This window comes from Carassius carassius, chromosome 29, assembly GCF_963082965.1.
Source record: "Carassius carassius chromosome 29, fCarCar2.1, whole genome shotgun sequence".
Classification (NCBI taxonomy): Eukaryota; Metazoa; Chordata; class Actinopteri; order Cypriniformes; family Cyprinidae; genus Carassius; species Carassius carassius.
This window is the reverse complement of record NC_081783.1, coordinates 23,958,590-23,978,914: the sequence shown is the minus strand read 5'-3', so window position 1 is coordinate 23,978,914 and position 20,325 is coordinate 23,958,590. Positions and strand designations below refer to the sequence as shown.

The window sequence follows — 20,325 nt, the reverse complement described above, 5'->3', positions numbered from 1 at the left end:
AGTGTATAAATAATATGAGAACAAGAATACACTTCTTTTAAAATAAGTCTCTTATGCTCAAAAAAGATTGCATGTATTTGATCAAAAATACTGTAAAAACAGTATTATAATGACAAATTATTACGATTTAAAATAACTGCTTTCTACTATTTTAAAAAAGTTTTATTCCTGTGATGGCATGCCAAATAAGCAGAAGATTTTTTTGATATTTAATATTTATATATTTAATACGTTTTTATTACTATCATTTATGGTGAATTGAATATATAAAGTAATAGATAATATATAAAAGTAAAATACAATTTTTTTATTAAAAGGGATTATCCGGTATTAACCATAGAAAAATTAGATATGTCTGTAATTTAGGACGGTGCATTGATTTTGTCGTTTGTTTATTTATTTAAAAATGCAATAAAAAATTAATGTGTTTAATCTTTCCCCCTGAATAAATGAGCACACCATATAAATGAATTTGGTGAATTTTTAATTGACTGACAGTCTTAGTAAAAAAAAAATAAATAAATAAAAAAAAATTCATTAAAGTGAAAGTCGTGGCATTTGCCAAATATGGTAACCCATACTCAGAATTAGTGCTCTGCATTTAACCCATCCAAGAACACACACAGCTGTGAGTAAGGAACACAAACACCATGAACACACACCCGGAGCAGTGGGCGGCTATTTGCTCCAGCACCTGGGGAGCAACTGGGGGTTCAATGTCTTGCTCAAGGGCTCTTCAGCCATGGCTATTGAGGGCGGAAGAAAGCATTGTTCATTCACTTCCCCTACCTACAACTCCTGCTGGCACTGAGACTTGAACCTGCGACCTTCAGGTTACAAGTCCAACTTTCTAACCATTATGCCACAGCTGCCCCGTGATAAACACATATCATCATTATCGTGATAAATACATATCATCTGATGTCAGCAGATTTTTGTCCAGAGATTAGGACATGTTTTTACCGTCAAGCGATGAAACTTCAACAGCAGTGGACAACATAAACTGAGGAAAAGTATTAGAGGTTTCCTCTGCCAGACCAGCTCCAGCTCCACTAGACACGTGTGGAAGAATATGGCTTATGAAGTCATCGCGGTTGTCTAGACGTGACTAAAACCACATTTGTTTTCAGCAGCTTTGACGGACGTGTTTATTTACTTGTGGGGATGCCAACGTCCGTGTCAGCATAAGAGAGGTGAAAACCTCCACCCACCAGAGAGACAACATACATTTCAACTCGAGCAAGCTGCCAGAAAAACGTTTTGTGCTCAATCGTGACATATGTAACAGAAACCAGGACCCAAGCCAAGAGATGACATATATTAGATACTGGAATAAGTATTGTTTTCTGAAAATAGAAGTTTCATGAGTGTAAGAGAGAAAGAGAGAGAAAGAGAGAGACGGTGTGGAGCCATACACCAATTACTCTGACAAATGGGAAATTCATAAAACTGGGGTGATAAAATAGTTAATTGCCCAGCTTCTGTTCCTGTCACATTTCTTGTCCAGCCACGTCAGGTTAGCGTGTAATTAGCGATCGTCTTTGAGCGTCACGCCTCCCACAGGTGGACAGACCACAGCTTTTGTATCTACTGACAGCACATGACTGCTCCACAAAGAGCTTTCCTGAAACACTTTGGCTCAAGCTTGCTGAAGAATCATATGTAATATCATCCATATTAAACCCTTACATGTGGATGAATCAAAGGATATATACTGCCACTCAAAAGTTTGGGATCAGTAGGATTTTGATTATTATACTTAGACTTATAATATTGATTATTATAAGTCTATTATACTCAAAGCTGCATTTATTTGATTCCAAAATTATATTTTTGGAAAATTACAATTTATAATAACTGTTTTCTGTTTTAATATAGTTAATTTATTTCTGTGAAACAAAGCTGAATTTTCAGAATTATTATTCCAGTCCTCAGTGTCACTGTTACAGTCTCTCCAAGGAAGGAGAAAAAGAAAAATCCACAAAGAAAGTCTTTAATTTTCTAATCCACATGAATACTGGCAATAAAATAACTTATTATAACTAATAATGACTAATGAGCAAGTTAACTAAAGAGCTAAAAAAAAAAAAAACCTTATAAGGAAAAACAGGAACAGGAAGACATAAAAGAAAAAGACAATACTAAAGTTCAGACTCCTAAAAGTCATATGATCCTTCAGAATTAAGTCTGATTTATGATTTATTATCAGTGTTGAAAATTGTTGTGCTGCTTATTTTTATTTTGTTTTGTTTCTTTATTATATTTTTGTAGAATCTTTGATACTTCTTTTCCACAAATCTTTGATGAGTAAAACATGGGGGAAAAGTATTTATTAAAAATCTAAAACTTTTCTAACAATGTAAGTCATCATCATTTTCAATCAGTTTAGTATATCCTTGGTGAATAAAAGTATACATTTCAAGAAAGGAAGAAAGATAGAAGGAAAGAAGAAAATAAAATGTACTAACCCCAAACTTTTGAGTAAGAGTGTTGACAGGTTATATTTCACACAAATAAATACATTAAATAAATAAATAAATAAATAAATATATATATATATATATATATATATATATATATATATATATCTACAAAAGTAGAAAGAAAAAAAAAAACTTATTCTTTTAAATTACCTTTATGCACATTACAATAAAAGGAATACGAACACACCAAAAAGATTTTTGAAAGGTGCTCACAAAAGCTGTAAGTATTTGATTAAAATACTGAAAATGTAGTAAAATTATAAAATATTTTTTAGAATTTAAAATACCTGGGTTTTTTGTTTTATTTTCTTTTTATGTACTTTAAAATGCGATTTATTCCTGTTAGTCAGAACTGAATTTTCATCATCATTACTCCGGTCTTCAGTGTTAGAAATAATTCTAATATGCTGAATTGCTGCTCCACAAACATTTCTCATTTTTATCAATATTGAAACCAGTAGTTGTTTATGATGTTTTGTGGAAACCTGTGATTCTTTAATGAATTGAATGTTTAAAATTATCTTAATCTTTTGCAATATGTTTTACTGTCAGTTTAATACATAGTTATATATTTATTTCAATGAATTTCTTACAAAAGTTGTAATATAAATGTTCTTTCGATTTAAATGTGACAGAGACCTTTCTTGACAGTTGCAATTCTTGCCCACATTGACAGCTGCACTACCATTCCTGTTAAACCGAAGCGTCTCTCATTGAAAACAGTAAAAGTAATTACGTCTCCAGTGCAGTCAATGTAATTTGCAGTCTATTAGTGACAAATTCATTGGCATGCAGAATTGAACAGAGCATGATTAAAGACAAGCTAGTGGACCCTGAGATCTCTTCAGGTGGATTCACTTTGAAATTATGCAGCAATTAACAGCTTTCTAGCAGAAAGCGGCGTCAGGCTGCCGGTCAATGATGGGAAGTTGTTGTTTGGTGTTCGGCTGTTTTTGTGTGTGAAAAACACACCAGCCTCTGAGGGGAATGTTTAGAACCGGCTGCTGATTAACGAATGCCGAAACGAGTTCAAAGGAATAGAAAATTAAAGCGTAACGATTTCTGAAATCTGCTCCATTTGTTTTCATGTTTTAATCTTTGATGCTTACCATTCCTACAGTTGTGGTTGAGCCAGCTGGGGTTCACAGGTTGGTTTTGTAACCCTTTTCAGCTGTTTCAATATAAAATGTATCATAAAAAGAGTTCTGGCTTGTTTATACTCACAAGACAAATGAAACTGATAACTGCAATCCAGAAATCTATAATGTTACTTGCTATTGCTTAACATAGTGCTATCATATGAAAAATCATATTTCACTTATTTCATATTTTCAAAGTCAATATTATTTATGAATGTATTTATTTATATATTATCCTAATAAAAAATATATAATAACGAATAAAGAGTGTGTGTATAATATCTATCTATCTATCTATCTATCTATCTATCTATCTATCTATCTATCTATCTATCTATCTATCTATCTATCTTTTATTTTGTAAATGTATTTATTACTATATTATATTATAAATACTATATTATATAATTAGTTTAACATGTATACACTTCATATAAATAAGATAATATTAATATAATTTTATAATTAATGTATAAATGTATATAATTCTAAAAGTATTGTTATTTGTATATTTATACGTTTTAAAATATGTTTTATAATAATATACCATTTTTATGTATTATTTGAATATTATGTATTTTCTTCCCAAATTCTTAATATTATGATTTATTAACTGTTATTTTATATTTTCATTACTGTAAAAAAATACTGTAACGCAAAAAAATAAAACATAATTGTCATAAATTAACAGAACAATGTACAATACTTATACAATACCAATACTATATATATATATATATATATATATATATATATTATAGTACCGCCCCCCTTCTCTCTCTCTCTCCTTCTGTTCTCCATTATATAAACTTGACTTAGTTACATCTTTGTTTGTGTGTTTTGTGAAATATGAGCCAGACATTCCTTGACAGGTTTTGTGAGAAGTGTTTGAATCTCCTCTGGGTTGAACTGGGATGTTCAGTTTAGGTTATCAGCCAGACGTCACAGATGAACATGCCTCATATGTAGCTCTTCACGGCCCTGTCGGCCTCTTCCTCCACTTCATCAGCCTTCTCCATCTCTCCTTCTGTCCTCCACTGCAGCCGAGAGCTGAATCTGCATAATTACAGGCCAGGGGTTAAAAAGTGTCTGGAAACCGTTCCGTCTGACAGCTGAGCTTCAAAGCCAGAGATAATAGAGGAGAGATCCCATGGACTGTTGTAGTTGTTTGTTTATGTGTTATTTTGTTGCTGTTTCAACCTCACATTCAACTCACTGATGCATTTGTCACCAAACCACGTGGAAGGCCAATCCCAGCTTTCAGGTTTCAACTCGAGAGCGACTCTCTCTCTCGTTCTTAAATGCACCCTGTATGCTGTTAACTTCAGCCGCAGATCTGCAATTACACCATAATTGTGGTAAATTCCTCTCAATATGAATGTGAAATATGGAACATGAAGAAGACATTAATTTGAAGTCGGTGCCCATTAAGGGATAATCGACGTGCAGCTGCCATAATTTCCTCTCTCGATTACGCAGTCTGCTGAATGCGCTCAGCGTCTCTGACTATTACTGCGTTCGGATCAGTTTTTACAGTTTGATGATATGGAAAATTGACATTTGTTTGGTGGCGCAGGTGCTGGGTGTTTGACTCGGGTGTAAATCCCCGTCGTGGCTGTTTGTGGACACCGCTCTGATGTTCCAGTGCACGACCACGTCTGTTTGCTAAATTGGGTCAAATTCTGGGAATGTGCCGGAGCTCCTCCTGCAATATTCATGACATGACATTTCAGACTCCAGACATGTTTTCTAATTGGTGGACGCAGTTAATCGCTGATCCCTTGCTTTGCGAGTTAAAAGCACCCAGAAAAAAACAAAAAAAACAAGAAGGTGGAGTGAATTAGAAAAAGCACAAGGCTGCATGACAAAGGCAATTAAACAAATGAAGCAATAAAAAAAAAAGATCACTGAGATGTTTAAATTCTTTCATCGTTCACTGGAGGGAGTCTGAAGCAGGGCGTTTATATATATATATATATATATATATAATTTACATTTAAGTTTAAATCAGATGTGCACATTTCTGGATAAATCATATCAAACTAGTTCCTGTGTGTCTGTGAATTTCAGAAAATGTTTTAGTGCCTTTAAAACATTGAGGATCACGTCTATTTCTAATCAGCTCTGCCCTGAAGGAAGAAAGACATCAAAAGTCAGTGACAGTGGTGAAGTGTGTTTTAGCCTCCACTGTGTGGAATGCTGCTGAGCCACTGCTAATGTGAGTGCAGACAATGGCCTCCTTGAGGAAATGGAGAGAGTCCTGAGGGGAAGTGGTGTCAGTGGTCAGTGTGATAACCTGGCACCTAGCAATTACTGTCAGCGCTGCTCATTAATCTACGAGAGTCCTTTACTCGCCACCGCTGCCTCGCCGTCTTGAAGACACAGCTCTGGCCCTGCTGCTCATTTGAGCTCGCTCTGCAGCTCGAGGGGAATTGACTGAAGGAATGCTAAATTTAGGTCGTTTTTGAATTGGTCTCTCCGATGCTTCTGAGGGTTGACATGTTTCTGTTACTGTTGCTGTTTACTACTTTTTAATTTTCTATATATTTAGCAACAGTGATTGTGTGGTTACAATAATGAACAAAAAGATTTTGAAGAAAAAAATTAAGAACAGTACCGTTCAAAAGATCTGGGGCAGTAATAATTATTTTTATATGTTTATTTATTATATCAATGCTTTCAATGAGCGACAACACGTTAAATTGTTGCAAAATGAAAGTAACAACATTTCAAATGTAACAAAACAATCTGTTTAAAAAAATCTGTGAACTTTCTATTCATCAAAGAATCATGAGTATTAATATTATTATTAATAATAATAACAATGATGATAATAACATAACATAACACATAACATAACATAACATAACATAACACTCCACTTGTGGTTTTTGGTCAGAATTGAAATAATTTAACTTTTATTCAGCAAGGATGCATTAAATTGATCAAAAGATCTTGGTTTTCACCAAAAAATATTAATGATAATTAAAATATTTCTCAAGTGAGAAAACCAGCATATGATTTCATGTGACACTCAAGACTGATGTAGTGATGCTGAAAATTCAGCTTTACCATCACAGCTATAAATTACCTTTTTGAATATATTCAAAAAGAAAGTTATTTTAAATTGTACAGATAATTCATACTATTACTGTTTTTACTGTATTTTAACTAAATAAATACAGCCTTGGTGAACATAAGAGACTTACAAAATATAAAAAAAAAAATCTCTCTGACCTCAAACTTTTGAACAATTGCATACGTGCGGATAGATCTATATTAAATATTTTGATAAAGAAAAGAATCACACTATAATTTTGTCAATGTTGTCATTTTGGTTCATATACTGCATGCTTTTTTAAGTCAAGGAAAGCACTAAAAATGCAGTGGAGGAAACAGAAAGCACAAAAAAAAAAGAAAGAAAAAGAAATGAGAGTTCCCGACAGAGCTCGGTTTTCCCTCAGGCTAAACCGTCCCATCAGACGACCCCCAGCTTCCTCCTGACAAACGCCTGCTATCTTTCTCACATCAATCTCGTCCGAGCGCTGCTGTATCAGGAAATAAATGAGAGGAGATCGCCACCTCTTCTGTCACTGCCTTAATGTGTGAGATAAGCAGCTCTTTATAATTACAATCCTCCAAAATAATTGTAACAAAAGAGGCTAAACGCTTAGCGGTAGTTTTAATTAGCCCATGCTTCAAATTAATAATTGCCGCTTAAATCAGAAATCAGGCCCACTGTTGTGGCGGCTGCTTCGTTCTAATAACAGTGGCACTCATCGGCTGTTTATTACATTATTTCTCAATGGGAGGCTTTCACCGGGGGCTGCGGAGGGGGAGAGAGATGCAGGCGCTCTATTTGGTTATCTTTCAAATGCAGCAAACCTCAGCTTAGATTAAATTCATTCGCTTTTCCATGGATATCGCTGTTCATTTCCCCCCTTCATTGGCAGTGTTGGGAAGAGGCAGACGAGAGGTGGAGTACGAAATAATGGAGGGAGAAAACTGCCAATGCCACATATTTCAGAACATAATCATGCCACCAACAACATCAACGTAATAAAGCATCTGGCCGCCGCTGTTTAACATACGACGTGTCGTCAACGCACCCATAAAACAGAATATATGGCCCAGAGAAATTTTGGTAATGTGTTTATGTGAAGTCTGAATATACCACTGGTGTGTTCTCAGAGGAAGGAAGGTGGGCAGTGCCTCCTCCGAAAATGATCGACTGTACAAAAATCGAGCAAAACAAACATTACGAAAGAGGAGATTAAATCATGTTTTTAGTGTGTTTTCAGAGATTGGCCGATTTGCTCTATGATAATCTGGCCAGTGTTATTTTAGTATTATTGAGATGCTGTTATAGTTTGAAACATAGTTTGAATTAGTTTGTAATTGTATCTAAGTGCAGCAATTTAGATGTATTTACACAAACTGAAACAGGACACAGGAACCGAAGTAAACACAGGGCTTAAATACAGTGAAACAAACAATTCAATCAGGTGCAGACACGAATCTAATCAATTACAAACCAATGGAACAAACCACTAGTTTAGAGACTAGATCAAACAAGAAAAACCTAGAACATAACCAAACTAAACTGAACACTTAACAGCCTTCTTGACTGTAGATATGTTTTCATAAACCCACATGCAAGAAAAATATGTTTGTATATTGCCATTGTGCTATAGAAAATTGTTTATCATTTTATACACTTTCTTGATTAAAAATGTTAAACAATATAGAATATTTAAATATACATTTTGTTTTCAGTAATAATGTGTCATATTATGAAATAGCATTGTTATCACTATATATATATATATAAATAAATATATGATAAAGTAGCACAACCAACAGTAATAGTAGTCATATTACAAAATAGTTATAATATCAGTAAATTGTTTGGAGAATTTAAATGTAAAAAACTCAGTCTTATTCATAATTTCATTTAATTTATATCTCAAATTCATATGTTAAGTTTTAAAAGCCCTGAAAGTACATTTGGTCACACTTTTATTTTAAGGTGTCATTGTTACAGTGTAATTATACATTTAAGTACTGAGTAATATTAATTAACTACATGTACTTACAGTATGGTTAGGGTTTGGCTTAGGGTTACTTGCATGTAATTACGCATAATTTATTGTTATTATAATAGTAAGCGCATGTAATGTGTGTAACAAGGACACCTTAAAATAAACTGTTACTGTACATTTTATAATTTATTTGAGGCAGGATGTTTTTTTGTTGTGGGTGTTAAAGGGTAAAAGGGTAGGTAAAGGGTAGGTAAAAAAATGTATAAAAAACTTTTTTTCCAAATTTGTTTAAACTTTATTTATATATCAATACATAATTAAAATGTAAGTACTCTGAAAAAGAAAGTATAAAAATCGAGTGCCTGTAGACCTCTCACGACTGTTTTAAAGACAGCTCATTATTTCCATTCACTCCACCCCCTCCCTTCTGGGCTCCTTCCAAAGCCTCTACTATGGCTCGCTAAGTAATGTTATGTTAGCTATATTATCCAGCTACGTGTGCTAATGACACATGCTTCATGAAAAAAATATGTATGATCAAAATACAAAAAGAAAGATTTACCTGTCCAGCAGAAATAAAGCCATCAAGGAGTCACTTTTCAGCCCCTTGAGTTCCCTCAGTTCTCGCCATCGCTGGAAAGCCACGCCGACATTAACTCGCGTTTTATTTCTTTGTTTATCCAAAGACTTTTTGTTCATTGCCTTTTCTTGTACTGTTACTGTCTTCCTTTTTTTGCCTGGTTTGCCTTCACTAACTGCATAGGCTGGTACTGTGAATTTTGCTTGCTGTTTCTCTGCCATTGTTTTGGTATTCCTAGGATCCGTGCCTGTTGAATTCCTCAAATCAAACGTGCACGCGCAAGTGGGCAGGTCATGTGTGGCAAAAGGGTGGTTGCCATGGTTGCGAGAGAGTGACAGTCGCCTAAGCCAATCCTATGTTTCATCCCGAAATGGAAATAATGAGCTGTGTTTAATACAGATTAAACGGTCTAGAGTCACTCGATTTTTATACTCTTTTTATCAGAGTACTTACATTTTAATTATGCATTGATATATATAGAAAGTTTAAACAAATTTGGAAGAAAGTTGTTTATACATGTATTACCTACCCTGGCTTTAAGGAGGGCGCTAATTAAATTGATTGAAAGTAATGCACGTCTATCAGTTTCAGCTATCTAAATAGCATGCAAATTCAGCCACCTTGTGTTTTTTATATACAGCAGCTTTAAAAAAAAAAAAATTTTGTGTGTGTGGTATTAAACTTTTCATAAGCAACTGTAATATAACTTCTAATGCCAGCTGCCAAATATGACACTTACAAATTAATAAAATCTATGAATGTGCATAGATAAGAGAAAAAGTAGGGATTTCTTTTTCTTTTTTTAATTGTTTTTAAATATCTATTTAGTCATTTTTTCTGACCATCTACAGTCAGTCACCCTCAATGACAATTGCCAGGAAAACATGGTAAAATCTAACCAGTTTTTATTTCTTTTTTTTTACAATAGATAAAGTGCTGACAATTCATACTATGCACAACTATTTCCGTACAGAGACGGGCAAGCAATCCTGATGCTGAGATGTGTCGTATCATGTGTCGACAATAGCCAGAAATATTGTCAAAAGCATCAAAAATTGGCACTATTAAGAGGATTTAGCATTTCCAATTAATGTAGGCATGTTAAATTATTCTTATTATTAGGCCTATTATTATTATTATTATTATTGGTATTAGGTTACTTTTATTATTCAATTATATACTATTATTGCCACACAATAATTTCATAGCGCATCACTGCATGACATGCTGTGAGAATAATTAAGGCTTAGGCTGTTAGCTTACTCCTCATTGAAAATGTTTTTTTTCAAGTCTATTAATTTATACAATGAATTATAGGCCTGTAATTAAATTATTAACACTGCTGTCATCAATAAAAATGAAGCTTTATTTCGTGCAACGATTTTCAAAAACCACCTTTTTAACAAGAAATACGTGTCTTCTCATGTTTTTAAGTATACGGTCCACAAGATAAATATTAAGGGAATAATTTAAGACAGCTATATAACGTTGTTAGCATATGTTGAAGTAGTTTCGTCTCTCGTTGCCTCAGAGAATATGTGCCGTAAATGCAGCGTTAGAAAGTGCTGTCCAATTTTATTTAAAGGAGTCATAATGTCGTATTACCTTGGATACCTACTGCTGTATTATAGTCTTTCAGGCCCTTCTAAAAAAGAAAAGTGGAAAAAAATAAGCACAGAGCTCCTCAGACCCTTATTTCTGAAGGCATTATTGTCTCGCGAGATCTGATGCGATATTTTGGCTGTCATGGACGGTCATTATAATAATGCAAATGAGGGGCGCGTTGATTGGTTGCAGGAAGGGGGGGTTGACAACGCAGGTAACGCTTTAGCATATCATTACAAACTGACATCATGGCGCAAGTTGTGAATGAACGCGACCGGCTTCCCGGCCAGTGTATAAGTATGAGGCGCCGTTTAGGCCTTAAATCAAACTTCATTCACGCACACATATGAAACACGCTTGCATATATACTAAGTACTAGTTACACATACATGTATATGAACTATCCACGCACATAAAGTTACTCATATGAGATGTGAGCACAGCACACACACACAAATATAAGACGTGAGCACACACACAAACTAGACGGCGCCTCATAAGCGTTAGGCAATAAATTAACAATAACCGAATTCATGATGATCTCAGTCATTTGTTTTGTGCAAAGTACTTTAGCAGCCATTCCCCATACCTCGAAGCTAATAATCCCGCCAGAGTTGTGCCTGGACGCGTTCATTGAACGATAGTGTGTCTGACTCCCTTGTTCAATCTTTTTTCCGAGTCATTTCGTTCATTTAAGGGGCTTTAAATGTTACTATTAACTGGCAAATTCCCCGAACACATCAACCTACACAATCTTGATCATATTCTGAATTAAGAAATCATTATAATGCAGTCAAAAGTCCGTTTTTGCAGTCCGTTTACAGGGAACATAAACAATTACTTCACCTCAAGTCTTTCGTTTATTTGTCTAGTGACAGACGCAATAGCATACAATAGCCGCAGATGCTGTTTGTTACACACAGTGGAGCAATAAAAACACAGTCTTACCGTTTCAATTGCCGGCAATTTTGTTGGAATGGCGCTTTTCCAGAGATTCGATGCCAACTTCGCCTGATATTGCCCCAAATTTGTGAAGGATTTCGGCCTACAATGTTTAGCACAAACACGTAACGATAAGCCAGTGGGAAGGGTTGAAGGAACCGCGTCATTAAAAATGAATTTAATCCACTGGTCTCTGATAGCTAGGTCCGTTCTTGGTAGAGAAAACACATTTACATGTTGATTCTGGCAGTCAACCACAGAGCAACTCTTTCTCGACTGAATATGAGGGGGAGAGGGGAAGGGCGAGCTTCCTGCTGCGGTGTCCATATATGGTATATCCTGCCTCGTCTTGACGTCAAGACGAGGAAGAAATCAAAATCTCGTATTTGAGTGCGCGTGCACGTGGGCTATTTTACAAACCCTGAGGTAAACAAACGCTTCACTTTTAAATATCGGCTTCCCGGCCAGTGTACAATCGTTAGGCAATCATAACATACATTGATTCTCGTGAAAAGTGAAAAGTGAAAATTGTGGGTCATGACTCCTTTAAAAAAATTTCTTTACTTTCACTTTCTCTGTAGTGAATTGACTGACATTCACCAGCATAACTCTTGCGGACTGTTTACACAATGCATGCTTGTGTTGCTCGACCCCTCCCCCATAATATCAGTTGTGAATAGGCCACCTATAAGGATTTCTATTTTTAGGTTTTTAATGTTTATTTTTCATTGTTAATGGTGGGGGGACTGTACCAGGGCTAAGCAAGTTTCTGATGGGGCTATAGCCCCATCAAGCCCCGCCCTAGTGCCTCCACTGATTTGAGGCATTACCTTTACCATACTAGTGTTTCATAAACAGGCTGTTTTCCCCACTATTAGGGGAAATCAAGCCTTTCGAGACCATTGTCTTCACACTGACTGTTAACCAGTCTCACACTGCTGCAGTCATAACTAGGTGTAATTTGCACCTTAGTGTTCTTCAATGATCTTAATCGTCTGTAGCACCCTCTCACTGTCCAGTGCAGTGCTCTGTATTTGGAGGGTAATGCAGTGTCAGGGGACCCAAGTGCCTGGAAGGCTCTGCCACTGACAGTTGTAAATTTGATTTATTGTCGTGTCAGGTGGCTATGTCAGGTGTGCCCAGCACGCTGACATAAAGATAACTGACATCTTGCTGTCATTTAGGCCTGGGAAGCACCGTCAATCTCTCGTCGCTGTGTTTATTCCCACTTTTCTTTGTCACTTATTTCTTCCTCGACCCCTCAGAAGAAGCACCTGTCACCCTCAGACCAGGCCTCGTTTTTCTCGCACCGTTTCATCTCCCGCCCTCTGGAATAATTTGGTGATGGATTAAACGCCGTGGCTGAAGCCGCGGGACTCCGAGGTGTGCAAAGGCCGATTGAAGACGGACTGATTCCAGTTCTCCGTCTCGTTGTGCTATCCATCACCTCCAAGAGCTGGATGACTCTATGTTGCTCTGGGAAAGTGTCCTATTAGCAGGGCTTGATGAAATATGCATTTGAGGAATCTTGGGTTTTAGCGATGTTGACATTAGATGAAAGCGATGATTCTATCAGCGGAAAGTCAAAATAATATTTGTATTTAAACTGTAAAATTGAAAGGATAAGTCATGAGTTGGAATAGCAAATATTGTTGGAGCGTGTTGTATAAAATGGAGGCACCCATTTAAAATGTTAACCATGACCAAAATACCATAGATGCTACAGTTATTGTTAATGCTTACATTTAATAGTAATGGAAATCTTTGTCATTTTGCTTTTGATTTATTTTATGTTTTAATGACATTTGTGTCTGATATCAAGTCAATGCATTTTTCTTTCTTTTTTTTATATCCATATTAAACAATATTACAATAGTTTAATTATTATTATTATTATTATTATTATTATTATTATTATTATTGGTACATTGATATATAATCACAACATTTTTGGCTATTTTCCCATTATTATTTATTTATTTTAAACAAAAACTATTTTATCACTATTATTTATAATATTTAACTGTAAACTAAAATAATAATGCTAATAATAACATTATTATTAATAATAATAATAATAATAAAGTCCCAGTGACATATAATCACAACCTTGCAAACAGGCACAGCAAACCTTGAGGCTTTCTTTTTTTTTTTTTTTTACATTTTAGCTTTTATTTCTTAATCTGAGAAACTGCAATTCACTTTACTTAGGGTATTATATTTTAGCACATACCTGTACATAAAATAAAATTAAAAAAAAAACCCAGGAAGCCACATACTAGCAGGTGCTAAAATCAAAGTTGCAATTTCAAGATAAAAACAAAAGACACATTTCACTTTTTTCATTTTTAATATTTTATATCCCACCATTCTATGGGATAAACAGGCTTCCAGCCTTTCAAATCCCTCACCCTAAATTTGATAGTGAAAAGTGTGGTTAGCAAGCTAATTTGTTTTATGGGACAGCATATCTTTTGAAGCATGTCATGTATCCTTCACTGAGGAAGCGAGTGAATGAACGAACAAAGCACTGTGACATCCTCGTACATGTACATAATAAAACAGCCAAATAAAAATTCACCTTTTCTATCACGCCATTGTTCCTCCTCAGGGATGGATGCTAATGCTACAGCTAGCGGCTGTGGTGTGTGTCTGTTCCTGAGGGAGGTCTGCATTAACCTGAGGCCATTCTGCATTATGATAAAGATAGAAACGAGTCTACGGCTCCTAATCAGCCACTGTCAGTCTATAACACTGGCCCCGGGGCCAACCAGCCTCAGCTAGCATCGCACCCACTCAGTTTAGCACCCCGCGTGTTTGTTTCCTCGCTAATAGATGACGTTTGTTAAACAGTAAGTCGTTTACGGATGTTAAATATCTCAGAAGAGGCCTGGGAGAGACGCTGGGGAGCCGCTCGGATAAAGTCGTCATTATAATGAACGTAAAGAAAAATACGAGGCTGACAGAGACCCTCAGAGGACGTAGCTTGGGTTTTCATTTGTGAAATCATTTATTCCACACACTGAATTCGGGATTGTCAACTACCGCAGTATGACATCTGCCTTTGTTTAAAACAAGCTTGAATTTCCTGTAACAATCCCCCACACTGATTGCCATATGAGGTCCTCCAAATCTAAATAAACGCTCCCCGAGGCTCCAGCCCATCTACCAGCGTTTCAAACAGAGCTGCCTCTTCCTGGCAGTCTCCTGTCTGTTCCTGCAAAGCATCTGTGCACCAATCCAGTTACTTTATTTCCTCCGCCACGCTCTCCTCATCTGCTTAGTGTCAGCTCGGGCCTATTAGACAGATAAGGGCTTCCCTTGAATCTCTTACAGGCAGGGTTTTTTGCTGTCGATTTCTCGCATGCCAACACGAATCACGCTCTTACTCTATCGCTCTTTCTCTCTCGTTTCCCGCAGTCATTACGAGCAGGACCGCTCAGCGCTGAAGAAGAAGGAGTGGGAGCGAAGGACACAGGAAGTGCAGCAGGATGAAGACTTGTTCTCTACCGGATTTAATTTGTTTGGTGAGCCGTACAAGGTAAGGTTTCGCCAAAAGGCCCGATCAGAGCACACATACACACTCTTCATCTGACACAGGGCATCATGCCAGCTAAAGGATGCTGAGTTGCTCTCTTTACATCCAATATTTACTCAACTCCTGCCCTCCCTCAGGTTCAACTGGAATTGGTTTGAAGGAATGCTTATGATCAGGGTTAGCACTTTTTTTTTTTCCTTTAGTAAAATATCACTTTTAGGATTAAAGCTAGGATGTAGAGGGTCAAGTTATATCTAAAACTTGAAATAGGCATTTGAAAAATGACTGTGATAAATTTTAAAGGGATAGTTCACCCAAACATGAAAATTTTTTCATTAATTACTCGCCCGGCATGTCGTTTCAAACTCGTTAGACCTTTGTTACAAACACAAATCGGGATATTGTTGATTAAGTTTGAGAGCAACTATCACGTTCAGTGCCCAGGAAGGAGAGTACTTACATCATAATAGTAAAATAGTCCATGTGACATCAGTGACAGAAATAAAAAATAACGACTTTATTAAACTTAATTTAAGGCTAAGCCACTGATGTCACAGACTATTTTAATGATGTCCTTATTACCTTTTTTGGCCTTGTGTGGGAGTTGTGTTGCTGTCTATGCAGGATCAGAAAGATTTTACAAAAAATATCTTAATTTTGTGTTCTGAAGATGAACGAATGATCTTACGGGTTTGGAACCGCAGTCATTAAAAGAAGGCATTATTTAGAGCACTCAAGTGCCAGACCTTAAAAAGTAGGGAAAAAAACTACTGGAGTCAAAATTGTTAAATAACAAAATGACATAGTAAAATTTTACAATAACACATTGGCTATATTAAAGGGGTTCTTCTAGCAAAATACAAAGAAAAATACAGTAAAATAAATAAAAACTGTATAAAAACTAGCAACGAATATTACAAGTAAAACAGAATATTCAACAGTTTTGTCCAATGGTGCTTGAATTGTGAAAAGTTGCAATTACATACCCCAAATGGAGACTGATATGAATGTGAATTTGCGGTTAATTAAGAAAGGGGTGAACATTTTATTTAAGCTTGTGACTGCTGTGATTCAAAAGAGGTACATGGACATGTAGGTGAAATGTCAAATTCGTGTGCAAAATGCATAACAAAATCATAAATCTACACTGATTTCCCTTCAATGAAGGCCTAGGTGACATCAGTCGAAAAGGAAAGTACTGTACTTATTACACTTTTCTGGATCATGAAAACAAACAGGAATATTGTACCCAGTTGAATTTTGTAAAGAACGGCCTGGAATGCGTATAAAAGATGTAAACTGATTCAGAACAGTTGAATGGCAAGCAGAATCAAACACGTTGGTGCATGTCACCACTCAAGGAACATGACTTTTATTGCGTCAATACGCATCAAGGTCGCCCTCACAGCCTCAGGTAGCTTACCTGTTTCTTTAGTTAGCTGTTAGCAAGGGTCGAGACAGACCATCTCCGAGAGTGAAGCACCGTCATTACACCCGTCCCGAGGTCCTCAGGGGCCAGAGAGCATGATCAATCTTCCCCTGGTCCTCTGTGTTCAGTCGGAGCCTTTCACCCCGGAACGACTGGAAACCTGGATGAGGATGATCTTACCGTCACTCTGCACTTACTCATGCTTTAATTGTTCCATCTGTGTCATTTCCGCAATACCGTCATGTAAACAGTTATGATGGGATGAGTTGTGACAGGTTATGACAACATTTTACAGCTTTGGTTTTGATCCAGAACAGGGATTTTCTCTCTTTTAATAGCAAGTTTTCACTTGAGCGTGGCTTGAGGACCTCTTCTGGTTTGAGTGACAGCGTCGCTTAGAGTTTGGCAGTTAAACGGCCGCGATATTTTCCCCACGAAAGCTGTGATTGAGGGTAAGTTTAGCTCGATCGAGTTGAATATACTGTGGAATAAAGCATATGTCAGCTTGTATATTTTAGTCCTGTCAGAGGATCTGTGATAATTGATGCAGATATGTAAAATGATTTATGAGCTCGATTTACCATCGGGGACATCCGAGTTGAGTTTACTAGAAAAGCTAATTCCCTCATAAATGGTGTTCAAACATGTAAACTGGAGCTTTGAAGCAAGGAATACCTTTCTTGCAGAAGAAAGGCCTGAAATTTGTCTGTTGCTTCCCACAGAGCAGCAGGAGAAAGATGTAGTACTGCCTTCTTTTCTTTCTTTCTTTTTTTGAGGGCTAATTAAAGTTCTCCTAAGACAAGACACGCTCTCTCCCCCTCCTTTTGGTTTCGCGTACATTTTTTTTTTACTTCATATCTGCATTCCCTCTCTCTCTCTTTTTCTCTAATCAGCTCTACACATGCCATTTATCTTCATCTGGTCCAGACCTCTTCCTCTTAGCCTCTGAAATTAGTTGCCTCAACATCAGAGCTCTCTGCTAAAAAACAACTTCAGCCTCACATATATAAAGCTAAAATTGGGTCGCTGCTGACGTCGAGCTGGAGCTGCTAGTGGAGCTTTTGCTTAGAGTTTTAATGCGAGAATCATTGGTCTCTGAAATACTTACGGGGTGACATCAGGTGGAGGGTACATTTGTTGCTTCTTTTGCTTTATTTATATTGCGGGTGGTATAATGAAAATGGTCCCAAAGCAGCTTTACAATGTGCCAAGACTAAATCCCCAGTGAGCAAGAGCAGGGTGTTTGTGATAATGAAAAACTCTGTAAGTAAGGACAGACATTGGCTACAAGGTGAACATGTCAGTCTATGGTCGCTCAAGAAGAAAAACTTCTTAAAAGCCATCAGTGATAAATCCAGGGGGTCTATTTTGTAATCTTTTTGTTATTTGTCCAAGAAACTACAGTGCCCCCAAATGTGTTTTTTTTTTTGGACAATTAATACACATTTAAATCTAATTACTTGTCAATTTCCGGTTGCATATAGTGCATATACACAATTTTAAATGAATTGTTTTCATTTTTACAAATATTTTAAAGTATAGGAAAATAAACACTTTTAATCAGCAAGCGCATATTAAATTGAACAATAAAGGCAAAAAAAGATTTGTATTCAATCAATCAATCAATAAAATAAGCAGACTTAATACGACTTGTTTCTGCATCATTTAGCATATGGACTGGGGTAATGATGCTGAAAATTCAGCTTTGCATCAAAGGAATAAAGAACATTTAAAAATATATTAGAATACAAAACAATAATTTTAATTGTAATAATATTTTACATTATTACCAATTTTACATTATTACCACTTGTATTTGTATTGTATTTTAAATGTAACCTTATTAAATAATAATAATTATAAAAAATGTATTAAAAAAGTATGAATGTATTGCTTTAGAGAACAAAAAAATTAATCAATACCACTTGTTTGTGGCACTGCAGTGCAAAAACCTTGCGATTGAGCCTTGAGAACATACCAGGAGTCTTAAGTAAGTAATTACTGTCAGCACAAACATGCCACCTTTTGTATAAATCATGCTTATTATAGATTAATTCACTAAATACGGTGCTATTTGCTTGGTGCAATTAACGTTGCATTATTAGGAAAGCAGGGGGTAAAATGACTTCCATTGCAAAAAATAAAATAAAATAAAAAGATATTTGTTTAAATGTTCTATTGATCATGGCAGTTATGCATCAAATGATGGAGTAAAGCGTTACAAACAGGCATATATCCAGATGTGAGGTGTGGTGTGCACACCTTCAGCATTTTAAAGAGCTGATTCAGGTGATCGCAGTGGTGCTGGATTGTGTGCTCTGCTGCATCCTTCGTAATCTAGCACTGCAAGACAGGGAATTGTGCCGTGAAAATTGCATTCGGCACTAATTTTGTGGGCGCGTGTGTGCCGTTACATGATTTGTGTAATTCCTTTAGTGAATCGTGCACAAACAACACAGACATCACATGCAAATTAACAGCACAATCAATGGGCACAATTCATTCTTACTGAATTCCCCAATTGTCTCATTTCACTAGTGCACTGGACAAGGAGTGAGCCATTTCTAGAGCTGTCCAGAGCACTGAAATGCTCATTCCCTAGAAATGCCCACAATGTTAAGTATATAATGTGTTTTGTATATGTATATACAGATTGTGTGTATTATTTCTGCATTTATTTATATATTACTTTAAGTGTTATATTAGTATTATTTCTATGCTAATATTGTATTTATTAATATTTATCTGTTTAATATTGAGTTTAAATTACATTGAACGTTTATTTGTAAATGTATATTACTGTATAAATAATTTTTCAATAATAATAAAAATGTAATAGTTATCGTTTAATTGCAAATTTAAAATATAATTAATTTTTTCTTTATTTCAAATATTGAAACATTTATGTTTTTTTAAATGATTTTAGTGTTTTAACAATAACAACATAGCTATTAGTTTATGTAATATTAATATACGTATGCGAGGTATGAGACAATGTACAAAAACATTTGACTAAATAAACTGGAACAAACACTAAGTTGTTGTTATTATTATTATTATTATTATTATTATTATTATTTTAAATTGCATTGACTTGAGGTTGTTATTAGTCTTTTTCAAACAAAATAGAGAGAGAGAGAGAGAGAGAGAGAGATTTAAAAAAGTAATAAAGGTGGGTACTCATTTGCGTATGTAATTTGGTGTGATATTATTTAATTCAATAAAAATTCATAGACATTTAATTAAAGCACATTTATTCTGTATTTTGGAGGCACTGTGCATGTACACTGTACAGAAATAAAAATGCACTCTTGATAAATGGAGGCTCAAACCATTTCTGAGTGAGTTTGCATAGAGAATGTAATTGTTCCTGGCCCACAGGAATGTGCTGCCCCAGCATTCCTCGCTGCAGCTGTGCAGTTGCATCACTCTCCTGAATGATGTGCTGTGCTTTGAACCTGACTCCATTCAGTGAGCCACACTGTGTCCTGTCAAATGTGAGAGGGATTTGTAGCTCAAAGTGGCCGCTGAAGCGGAGCACAATGGAGAATGCAGACAGGAGCTCTT

The 20,325-nt window shown here is 35.8% G+C and overlaps 1 protein-coding gene across 3 annotated transcripts in view; it reads left to right on the top strand.

Moving 5' to 3' along the window:
• Positions 1–20,325, top strand: part of aff2 (AF4/FMR2 family, member 2) — a 221,992-nt gene that overhangs the window by 42,932 nt on the left and 158,735 nt on the right. For all 3 annotated transcript variants that reach the window (XM_059516437.1, XM_059516436.1, XM_059516438.1), the window contains exon 2: positions 15,212–15,332. In XM_059516437.1, coding sequence (XP_059372420.1) covers positions 15,212–15,332 — 121 coding nt within the window. The remainder of the gene's footprint in view (positions 1–15,211; positions 15,333–20,325) is intronic.